The sequence below is a fragment of the Odocoileus virginianus genome, chromosome 3, assembly GCF_023699985.2.
Source record: "Odocoileus virginianus isolate 20LAN1187 ecotype Illinois chromosome 3, Ovbor_1.2, whole genome shotgun sequence".
Classification (NCBI taxonomy): domain Eukaryota; kingdom Metazoa; phylum Chordata; class Mammalia; order Artiodactyla; family Cervidae; genus Odocoileus; species Odocoileus virginianus.
Genome location: NC_069676.1, coordinates 95,512,210 through 95,524,466, shown reverse-complemented (window position 1 = coordinate 95,524,466; position 12,257 = coordinate 95,512,210). Strand labels below are relative to the sequence as shown.

The 12,257-nt window shown below is 38.8% G+C and overlaps 1 protein-coding gene and 1 non-coding gene across 9 annotated transcripts in view; one reads left to right on the top strand and one right to left on the bottom strand.

Moving 5' to 3' along the window:
• PAM (peptidylglycine alpha-amidating monooxygenase) overlaps positions 1 to 12,257 on the bottom strand; it is a 314,353-nt gene that overhangs the window by 162,484 nt on the left and 139,612 nt on the right. For all 8 annotated transcript variants that reach the window (XM_070465860.1, XM_070465859.1, XM_070465862.1 and 5 more), the window contains 2 exons: positions 11,057 to 11,476; positions 9,924 to 10,044 (listed from right to left, as the gene is read on the bottom strand). In XM_070465860.1, coding sequence (XP_070321961.1) covers positions 9,924 to 10,044; positions 11,057 to 11,145 — 210 coding nt within the window. In that variant the 5' untranslated portion in view covers positions 11,146 to 11,476. The remainder of the gene's footprint in view (positions 1 to 9,923; positions 10,045 to 11,056; positions 11,477 to 12,257) is intronic.
• LOC139034499 (U6 spliceosomal RNA) lies at positions 2,646 to 2,752 on the top strand. Its single transcript, XR_011487045.1, has one exon. It is a non-coding gene; the product is annotated as a U6 spliceosomal RNA (small nuclear RNA).

The following is a 12,257-nucleotide window of genomic DNA, read 5'->3' as shown; positions in this document are numbered from 1 at the left end:
AGAACTCTTGTTTATGACCATAAAAACTGAATAGCTAACTAAGGAACAAAGATCACAGTACTGTTAACCATACATGGGTATTTTTACTCTCTATGTTCTGTAAGTCAGAAGACACAGTTCATGAGATGTCAAAGGTTAAATCCATTTATTAGCCTAAATGGCATATGTAATGGTTTCGATCGGGGATCAAGGGACAAGAGCCTATGGGTAGCTGCCTGTTTCAGTAAATAAAAGTTTTTTTATTGGAACACAGCCAAGCTATTAATTTACATATTGTCTGTGGCTGCTTTCTAACTACAGAGGTTACAACTGGGACCTCATGGCTGACTGGCAAGCTGAAAATATTTACTATCTGACACTTTAAGAAATAATTTTCTAATCTCTGGCTTAGATTTAGACAGAGATAATTCAAAACTGTGTTAAACTGAACTGGGTTGATTGCAATATGTCTTTTAATAGCCTTTATCGGGAATATTTTATCAGAATGTTGCCAGAATTCAGATTAGCATCATTTCTTTCTAGACAGACATGAGAAAAAAATTTTAAAGTTTTTGAATAATTTAGGATGGAGCTCGTAGTTTATATTTTGATTTTTTTAACTAAAGAAAGCTTTTATTTTATAATATATGTGTAATTAAAAAAATACAGGTGTGTGTGTGTGTGTGTGTGTGTGTGTGTACACATGAATGTACATAGAAAAATACATAGTAGTAACATTTTCTGAGAAACACATAGGCCATTAACAGATTGGCAGCAGAGAATTATGAAATAAGCATGCATTTCAGATTCAAGTAAATCTGTATTTAAATCCTTGTTCTTCAATTTACTGGCTATTGGGCTATGGACAGCTTATTTAATCTCCTTGAATTTCAATTTCTCATATAAAAGAATTGGAGTATTTGTACCCTGGACACAAAGTTTTTAACAGAATTAATGAGACAATGCTTGTAAAATGCCTAATACAGTAGTGTTACATAATGAGCACTGAATAAATGTTTTCTCCTTTAAAAAATTAACCAGAAAAAAAAAAAAAACCAAGAAGGACTCTAAATCCTATTGAGAAAATAGGTGATTATAAGGGAGACTCTTATACTGTAGCTATTTTTTCTAATATCCTCTTTAGGTACCCTCTTAATTTAAAAATATCAAACATTAATTGAAAATGGAAGCCTCCTGTTTCTCATTTTTAATAAAAAAAGGAAAAAACTGGTCGATCTCTCTGTCTATATATATTTACAAGACTGAACTCAGATATGTGACATGTTTAGATTATTTTCACAGTAGCAAATCTCATTAATAGTTCAATCTTCCCTAAGTGGACATTAAATAGGTTTTAGTAAAAATAAGGAGGAAGCATCATACTTTAAACTTACATAATTAGCAGTGAACTACATAAGACTTTAGCTCTTTACAAGAGCCATTTTTTGTATTCTATTTATTTGTATAATTGGGCCTTGCTAATAAAACAAGGGGTGAATTACAGAAATAAATACAACTTAAGAATTTGACAATTAGCACCCTAAATGATACCAATCCTGAACTTCCAAAAAAGAAAGTAGAAAAAACAGTGTGACACAGCTAAGCAAACAAAACAAGGGCCTAGTGACCTTCCTTTCCAATAATCACTAAATTTTCTCTGCCATTAGCTTCTTTAGTGGTGAAAGTGGTAATATTTCTTCCTCAGTTTGGGGAAGGAAGGCCATAGCATTTTAACCTCTTTTGCTACTCTTTTTCCAAATCTTGGCATTTTATACACACTGCCTAAGTCTTTCTAAATAAAAAACACATACTAGTCCAGAATTTGGATATTTCTTGATTTCCCTTCTTCAATAGCAAGATCACCATGCTTCTATATTTTCATAAAGAGAAAAATATCAAAGAACAGAGGAAAAAGAAACACTAAAAGCCAAGAATACTGTTCATTTTAAGACAATGACTTAATGGAACTAGTTTTCACCCATGGTCTTTTCTTCACTGCAACAGAAATGCCCTGGTGCAGGACTGGCTACTGGAGGTGTTTCACACTCACGGCCTCACAGTTCTTAATATTGTCCAGACAGCTTCTCTCAGTCAAATCTCATTAGCCATGTCTGTTCTAGCGTACAGACTGAATCAGAAGAGGATGCCGTGTAGTGGCGGACAGGTCACAGGAACATGACTGCCACATGCTCAGAGGTGGTCAGGAAATCCACGGCGGGGTTGCAAGTTCAAGCTCTCAAGTCAGGTGGGAATCGCCCCTGGGCACTGCCCAGCTGCTTCGGATCCATTTTCTACAATGAGGAGAACAGATAACCTACGGCTGATGTCCAGAGGCTGATGTTAATTTTCTCCTTTTGTGCAATAGGGCTTAATCTGAAAGTCAAGCTGGCCTGTGAGGGAAAATGGAGACACAGAAGGGTGGGGTGTCTCCCTTCCTTTTATTTTTGTGCTCAAAAGAAAATAAGAGTTTTTATTATTTTTTAATGCAAATATTATTACATAATAATAACTAGAAAGGAGATAAGTAAATTACAAACCCCAAAGAACTAAAAATTATTCCAGTAAAGCTTTATTCTTCTGGGTTCCTTTCCTACCTTGTCCTAAATTTTAAGCACTGGCTGGGGAAACTTTTCCCCTATAATGACTGAATTTAAAATTCCTAGATTGTGCTCACTTCGGCAGCACGTATACTAAAACTGGAACGATACACAGAAGATTAGCATGGCCCCTGCGCAAGGATGACTCGCAAATTCGTGAAGCGTTCCATATTTTTGGCTGCTATCCAAAAGTCTACAAGCAATAAATGCTGGAGAGGGTGTGGAGAAAAGGGAACCCTCTTACACTGTTGGTGGGAATGCAAACTAGTACAGCCGCTATGGAGAACAGTGTGGGGATTTCTTAAAAAACTGGAAATAGAACTGCCATATGACCCAGCAATACCACTTCTGGGCATACACACCGAGGAAACCAGATGTGAAAGAGACACGTGCACCCCAATGTTCATCACAGCACTGTTTATAATAGCCAGGACATGGAAGCAACCTAGATGCCCATCAGCAGACGAATGGATAAGGAAGCTGTGGTACATATACACCATGGAATATTACTCAGCCATTAAAAAGAATTCATTTGAATCAGTTCTAATGAGATGGATGAAACTGGAGCCCATGATACAGAGTGAAGTAAGCCAGAAAGATAAAGACCAATACAGCATACTAACACATATATATGGAATTTAGAAAGATGGTAATGATAACCCTATATGCAAAACAGAAAAAGAGACACAGATGTACAGAACAGATTTTTGGACTCTGTGGGAGAAGGCAAGGGTGGGATGTTTCAAGAGAACAGCATCGAAACATGTATATTATCTAGGGTGAAACAGATCACCAGCCCAGGTTGGATGCATGAGACAAGTGCTCGGGCCTGGTGCACTGGGAAGACCCAGAGGGATGGGGTAGAGAGGGAGGTGGGAGGGGGGATCAGGATGGGGAATACATGTAACTCCATGGCTAATTCATTTCAATGTATGACAAAACCCACTGCAATGTTGTGAAGTAATTAGCCTCCAACTAATAAAAATAAATGAGAAAATAAGTAAATAAATAAACAAAACACCTAGATTTAACCTATTATAATACACCCCCAAATCAGTCATAAGCCAAACTTCTGTACAACTAAATGACTTTACATGAAAAGGTTTAATCAGCATTCTGAACATAAGAAAATGAAAGCACCACAATTCTGCATTTACCTTGTATTATGTATTACCTCTTTGATAAACATATATCCTTAGGAAATGCTGTTTATAAGTGATGTTATGATAACAGCTTGATATTTTAAAACTGATTTCCTAAACTAGTGCAGTAAGAAAAGCCTATGAGAGCTAGGTGCCTATCACAAGATTGCACATGCCTTGTGGCAGCAAGGGAAATTTTTGCCTTCTTCCATTAGAAAATAAAAAAGTTAAAATACATTAGTAAACATTTTCTAATGCTTGTTCATCGGGGAGAAAAAAAGCGAAGAGAAGCATTTGAGAAGCTCTTGAGAAAATTTTGTAGGAAGTATTTTGTTCATTCCAGTTTCATTCCAATGACTACATTCTTTCACCATTATCTTGAAACAAGTGAAAAGTTAAGGCTCTAATTTCAAGTTTTTCAACTTGTTGCTCTAGGGTGTCTGATTTTTAAACTCAGAACTGTTCAGTTTTCTTTCATTCCTGGTGATAGATATTGTCCTCAGAAGCACAGAAGAAGACCATCTTCTGCTTTTCAAGCATGATCTGTGACTCTTCAAAAGATAACCAGAATGAGACCAGAATTTGCAAGCAGTTCAGAAAGGTAAAAGTGTTTTTCCTCCATGGTCCTCAAATCACTCCCAAAATAAGGAAGAAAATAACAGCCTAACACATCCTGATAGAAAGAAATTCAATTATCACATGATTTAGAGTTATTAGGTTCAAGAGAAAATATTTAATTTTTGTAAAATTATATTTTTTTACAAATTAATTTACATTTGTGAATCCTTAAACCAAGACTGCAGAGAACCTATGCGGCACAAGTGAAAGAAAGTGAAAGTGAAGTCACTCAGTTGTGTCCCATGTCTGACTCTTTGCCACCCCATGGACTATGGCCTACCAGGCTCCTCCGTCCACGGGATGCTCCAGGCAAGAATACTGGAGTGGGTTGCCATTTCCTTTTCCAGGGGATCTTCCCTACCCAGGGATCGAACCCAGGTCTCCTGCATTGAAGGCAGACGCTATAACCTCTGAGCCACCAGGGAAGATATGAGGCACAAACAGCAATTAAATAAAATGTTATGTAAACACAGGATCTGAAAGGACTTAGATAAGAGTAATTTTTTAGTAAGGTCAATGTACAAAGTTCTTGGCAGAGTGAAGAAATCCAGCCTGACTTCAAATAAATACAGAAAAATTAAAGTTTCATACTAATGAACTGCTTTTGATAACTTATTTTCTAGGCATAAAAGATATATAAGAGTTTTGAGAAAAACATATCCATTCTCAGTGTTCACTCTCTGATCATAAGGGCCATTTTTAATGGAAATTACTCAAGAATAAGCACACCAAAAGATTTACTTCGTTGTTTATTTTCCCCAGATTTGTCTCACCCAGGTTCAAACCTCCTATTTTTCTTCACTGGCCACCTTTCTTATTATTATGATGTCTTATCTACCCCGTGAAATAATTACTAAAAGTATAAGGGCTGGTAATTTCTTTCTCATCTTAAGGTTCTTTCACAAAATGACAACGAATTCATATTCTGGGAGAACTTAGCATGTACAGGGCAACTACACAATGCCGCTGGTATGACTTTGCTCAGTCTTCAGAATTATCCTAGGTAGGTACTATTATTATTCTGTCTATAGAAGAAGGGGCAGGACCAGCTAGTTAAGAAAATTCCTGAACTGACACTACAAGAGCTGTAACAAAAATGTTGTCAGCCTGGTTCCAAAGCCTACATTCTAGCCAACTAGATTTGGCTTAGACTGAGACAACATACTTTATGTAAAATCACTGTAATTAGGCTTTATTTATTTCTAATCAAACCTCCATGGGAGAGTTAACACATCAAATTGATGATAGCACCTTACAGTGATCATGCATGAGCTGGTGGTTTATCAAACTGTTTTGTTTGTTGATATGAGAGTTGGTACAAGCAAAAACCCACAGGGTCCCTTGGTAGAAAGAAAATCAAATGAAGAAAATGTGCTAAAAGAAAGAGTCTCAAGATATCGCCACTTCAAGGCTCTGGATTTGAAGTCAGTGACATCAGACACCAGATTCTACTTGAAAGTGTTAGTTGCTCAATTGTGTCCGACTCTTTGCGACACCACGAACTATAGCCCTCCAGGCTCCTCTGTCCATAGAATTGTCTAGGCAAAAATACTGGAGGGGATAGCCATTCTCTTCTCCAGGGGATCGTCCCAACCCAGGAATCGAACCAGGGTCTCGTGCATTGCAGGCAGATTCTTTACCATCTGAGCTATCAGGGAAGCCCTGCTTTACTTTGTTCTAGGCTAGTTAACCAGTCCATCCTAAAGGAAATCAGTCCTGGGTATTCACTTAAAGGATTGATGTTGAAGCTGCAACTCCAATACTTTGGCCACCTGATGCGAAGAGCTGACTCATTTGAAAAGACCCTGATGCTGGGAAAGATTGAGGGCAGGAGGAGAACGGGACAAGAGAGGATGAGACGGTTGGATGGCATCACCGACTCAATGGACATGGGTTTGCGTGGACTCCGGCAGTTGGTGATGGACAGGGAGGCCTGGCATGCTGCGGTTCATGGGGTTGCAAGGAGTCAGACACAACTGAGCGACTGAACTGAACTGAACTGAGGCTACTTAAAAGCTGGTTGCTCATCTCCCTAATCTTCCCAAAGCCTGAAAAACATTGATTAACAAGAAATTTATTAAAGAAGAAGGAAATTATTTTTTTTTAATTTTAAGTCATAAAAAAGAAATAGCTAACTTTGAATATAAAATTGACATAGAGATAAATAATAAACTACTTACTTAGATTCTCTGAAGTTGGTTTATATGGGAGCAACTTTTAAGCTTTTTTTAAGCCTTTTAAGAAATTTTTAAGCCTTTTAAGGCTGCTCTCAAGTCTATGGAATGGTTGAATGGACTGCATCTCAGAGGTCTGACATGACTGGATGTTCTTTAGTAAGACACCAATTTAGATTTGTGTTGCATCAACAGAATTAGTTAGATGTACTACCTGTATTATAGCTAGGATTCTTTCCATCTCTACTCAATATCTGCTTGTTTCTCTACCCAAGCCTGCCTAACAATCTGAAGTTCCCCAAGGAGAACACTTAAATCAGATTAATTGATGCATCATTTGTTATTGCCAAAACTTAGGATTTACTTTATTTAAAAAAAAAAAGTCTGTTGGGTGAATACATCTCTTTAACCAACCTGGTCTGCCTAATTGCCAACTCAAGTTCTAGGTTCCCAGTTCCTTCTTTCCTTAACCTTTGTTGCTCTTCTTGATCTTCTGCCATCAAAAACAAACTGCAGTTTAACTTCTCAAGGCCCTTCTTTGTTTCCATGTTTTCCTTACTCCTCCTTTTCTTATATGATTCTTTTAATGTTCTAGTCTTCATATTATGGTTATTCTTGATTTCTTTCTCCTTTTATTTTTGTCCCTTATCATTTTCTCCATGTATTTTGGCCAACTGTTCTTATTCCCTTTCACAGTTTATTTCCATCCTCTGGTAGTTTTTCTTTTTTTTCTTTCTTTGCCTTCTTATCTCCTCTTAAGAATCTGTATTAAACTTAAGTTTCATTTGCATTTTAAGAAAAGAATACTTCCTTCAGGAAAAGTACTCATCACAGTTCTAGATTTTCCTCATTAAGAACACAAAGTTGAGGAGGAAAGTGTTTCTGTTTCCATCTCACCTTGGGTATGTATACTCAATAGGGGTATAATTATTGTTCCTGGCACTAGTGGTAAAAAACCTGCCTGCTAATGCAAGAGACATAAGAGATAAGGGCTTGATCCCTGGGTCAGGAGGATCCCATGAGAAGGAAATGGCAACCCACTCCAGTGTTCTTGCCTGGAGAATGCCATGAACAGAGGCGCCTGGAGGGCTACAGTTCATATGGTCACAAAGAGTCGGATATGACTAAAACGACTTAACATGCACGCATGCATGAAGGTGTATGAGTCAGATGACCTTTATATATGTCAGCCAGATCAAGTCAGTAAATATTAGCGGCATGTGGTCAACAGAGAGTGGCAGAGAAAGTAGAAGAAACAGTCAGCAACCAGTTCTGACCAGAGCTGACCAAACAAAACAATCAAATCAGTTGCCCAGCTAGGCGGTTTCAGTTACAAGTCACAGGAAATCCAACTCAGTCTGGTTGAAACGAAAAAGGCTAACACAAGGGATAACTCCGTAAATAGCAATGTCACCGAGAACCTGCATTCCCATCTATGGTGTTAGTTTTACTCTAGACCTGGCTCCTCTCAAGAACTCAGCAGACCCTAGGACTAGATAGATGCCTTTTGCTCACACGCAACAAGAAAAATGCATTCCCAGACAAAGTCCTAAGATTTCACTGGACTGGTCTAGGTCCCACACCTTCTTCTGAATCAGTCACTATGGAAGGGGAAATGGAATGCAGTGATCTGCTAATCCTAGTCCAGGTGCTCCATCTCTGGATCCTGGGTAGGTAGGATATGGTTTCAGAGAAGGAGCAATGAGGGATGGTATGCTAGAAAGGCAACCAGCAAATGTTCAATGCACACAGACAGCAAAGCTGAATGCAGACAGTGCAAAATAACAAGCTGCACTCTACTTATTAATATATGTTCTTTTTTCCAGTTATTTTGATAATTATAAGATTATAAAAACTGAGATAACACATTTTATCTTATGCAAATCCAGTTCCTTTTCATTCTTTTATAATCAATTCCTCTAGGAACTCTTTCTGAGAATGTTCACCCCAAACAGTTACCTATTTTTATTACTGCTAAATAATTTAAATGTTTTTACTGTAAAATAATGAGAAGGAAAAAAAAACAGAATAATAACGAACTACAACAAATGATTATTTGAGAAAATAATGATATTCTTGTAGGAAAAGAGTGCTTAAAGACTAATTAGTGAGTATTTAAAAAAAATATTATAGAGTCATTTTAAGCAAATATAGGGGGAAAATCACTTTTGAAAGTGAGAACAGACATGAAGAAGCACACTTCATAAGTGAGTAACTATCACTGTTCTCTCCTATTCCTAATCTCATGATATCTCTTTTTATTAAGTACTAAATAAAGACCGTATCAAATTAAAGGCCAGTATGCTAATAACTAAACATACAGAAAAGTCACCTGCCTGGTTATTTGTGGATGGGCAGGGGTGAAGGGTGAGGGCCAATTTGACAACAGCAGTTATTTACCGATACTTAAACCATACACAGGTATTCAAATAAATGAACGTTAATCCTCAGTCCTCCAAAAAAGACCTCCTGTATTTTTTTAGAGCTTCTGAACATCAATTTCAAAAGAATTCTCCCCAACCTGTAAAATACTTTTATTTTCTCTGTACTTTAAAAAGAAAGAAAATAAAAAAACCAGATTGTCATCTGCAGCAATGAGTCATCAGCCACGGCAGCTCTACAACACCCAGGTCTTCCCCTTTCTCTGCAGCCCTTTACAAACGAAGACTACCTTTTAAATCCCGGCGCTGCCTGGATGAAAAGCGTAATTAATTCTGGCCTTTTCATGCCTACTGAAACACTTTGCGCACATCACAGCAGTGGGTTTGAGCACCCTCTGTATACCCAAAACAGGGAAAGCCATGGTCACAATCCAGTTCTACTCAAAATGCTCTGTAAGTCACCATGGTAGTTTTGCTACTACTTCATCAAATCTCTCTCTGACAAGCAGATCACGCTAAAGAAAACTCACAATCAACCACCTGTATGAACAACTTTTTTTTTTAACTTTTAAAAGTGTGGAATATGTATTTTCCAAATTCTTGGCACTGAACACATGCTTTCATTTCTCAACTTGTGGCAGCTATAGAGGGTATTCAAACAACTTAATCTCTTAGATGCAGCTGCTCAATATCATTTCCCTTTATTAGAATAATTTTTCATATTTTAATACATACTTACATGCTCTATTACCAAGGCTATTATTCCATTGAGAATTTCAAAACTTAAATTTTCAAGGTTCCATTTCAAAACACAATATGGGTAAAATTTTTAAAAAGAAATTTAACTAAAGATATACCTTAAAAAATTTAGCCCTCTTTACAATACTTAATTATTCTAGCCCTATTTGAGGAGTCTTGAAAGAAAATGCCTACTTTTCAAAGAAGTTACTCCTGCTGTAAGTGAAGTTTCTTTGTTTTAATTACAGACTGTATATAGAACACACAAATAATGAAATACAGAATTCCTCTCACCTGTTTGGGTGTGACCCCAGGCATGCGAATATCCAATGCAAAATCTGATGAATCAATAGGAATTACTGGTCTGGTGGTACCAAGACATTCATTGGAAAATGATCTGGTAGTTTCCTTAAACCTTAAAAACAAGACAATTTCAATATCCTTGAGCATAATGGGATTTTAACTGGACATGGGAAGAGAACAAAAAAAGGAATTCTATGACTTTAAGACTAAATATTGTTGACTTAGACACAATGAAAAGATGTAATTACCACATAATGTTCTATAACATTCTCAGAATTGCATCATATAGTCCAAGAGCAACATGCACCCAATTTGTGAGCAAAACATAAGAAAAGCAATCAAGCAGGCTACGTTCAAAGCTTGATGCAATATAAACCTGTGGAAATATATATTTGTTTCTGTTAATGAAAGTACAGTATTAATCAATTAGAATTATCATAGGCCTGTCAATACTCTCATGGCAGAAACATTACTACAAGCCAGTAAAAATTTGGGGGACTCCTTTACGAGTGTCCATTATTACTAGTCAGAAACAAAAAAACCAACAACAACATTGCTAGAAGGCAGAGTTTAAGGATGGGGGTGGGGGGGAAGCCTGTGATGTGAATTACAAATGTACAAGTGCATAAATATTTAACATGGTAATTATGAAGAGTGTATACAGCTCAATGCTTTCTTGTGAGTTCTTAACAGTCTGTGATCTGCTTCGCCCCACCAGTTACCTACCTTTATATTTTACTCTTCAGGCTGTTACAAACAAGAAGGCATTCCAGCCTAAATGACGATATTGTACTTTCTCAAATTATCTCCCCAAGAGGGAGTGATGAGTATTGGAAATCACAACTTCTAATTGGGAGTTTTGAAAGCCAGGACAGCTTGGCTATATAGGACAGGGTGGGGGCTTTTTTTTTTTTTCTCCTGTAAGGGGGAACTTTTTTTACAAGAAGTTTAACTGTGTTAAAATTCCCAGGGATTGCGGCCAAGTGAATCAACCACGTATATTTCTCCAACACTCTTCCGTTTTTTGGTTTTTTTCAACCGCATGCAGAGAAACCATCCAAACCACATGTCGCCTGTTTAGAAACAGATAAATAAAAATCAAAAACAAACAAACAAACACCCACCTCTTAAAGACAGAAAGTGGGCTTCGGAAGCCCACACAGCCGCTGGGCAACACGCAGAGGAGAACTAGCAGGCTCCGAAAGCCAGCCATGTCCTCGGCGCTCCGGCCCGGCCGGGAGGACCGGGCGGCGCGGCGCCGGGCGGGCGAGAGGAGCGCCGGGAGGACCGGGCCGCGGCGCCGCCGGCAGCCGCTACTTCATGGCCCGGGGCGCGGCGGGCGTCCCCGCGGCGGCCACACAGCAGCGCCGCGCGCGCTCAGCGCCCGCGGGAAGCCGGGACTTCTGTCAGGTCCGCGAGCGGAAGCGCGCCTCCCCTCAGAGCCGGCGGCGGGGGGCGGCTAGACGCGCGGGATGCTTATCGCTCGGGCGGGACAGGGGCGGGGAGGGCTCCCACACAAACCCGCGTCAGTCATCGTCCGGAACCTGCGAAAAATAGAAGCAGATAATGGATGACTAAACACATGACGGCGTGCGTCCCCTCAGCAAATCCCAGCTGAGGTGCTTTCATCCGTTCGTCGCTCCGCAAGCTTGAGCCCACGCCTGGGGAAAATGCGGTCTGTTGACCTCCCTCCCCCACCCCCAAACCAGCCCCCCTCAGATTTCACATCCCCCTTAGCCCCCCAGTTCTGCCTTTTCCTGCTTTCTCCTCTCTCACACCCACTCTTCTTTTCTCTGCGACTTCTTCCCCCACCCTTTCCCCTCACATTCGCCCCTGGCTCCGGATTTCTTCTCCTCACTTGCTATGTCACTCCCTTCTAGGATGGAAAATGCACTTGATACCTCTGCTGGTTTTAATATCTGCACTTAATACCTCTTTCATTTTATTACCTTTGATGTCCCTGAACCAAAAGAAAAGGGAACTGAAGTTATGGGTAAAAGCAAAGTTGTTATTGGCAGCCATAAATGGAGAAAAAGGTCTTATAGACATGAAAGCTAATTATGCTTCTTGGTTCTTGAATGTAACGAAGTTTTTCATACAAATGACAGGCTAAGGCAAAAGAAAAGGGAAAAAAAAGAAACTAAAGCAGAGTTTATATACGAGAGTAATCATATAGAAAAAGACTTTGAGAACAAAGGCATGTTCATATATGTATATATATATATATATATATATATACACACACACACACACACACATCACAGATCTGAGGAGAGAGATAACCCCTGCCAAGAATGATCATCACAGAAGTAATCACTGAAGTTC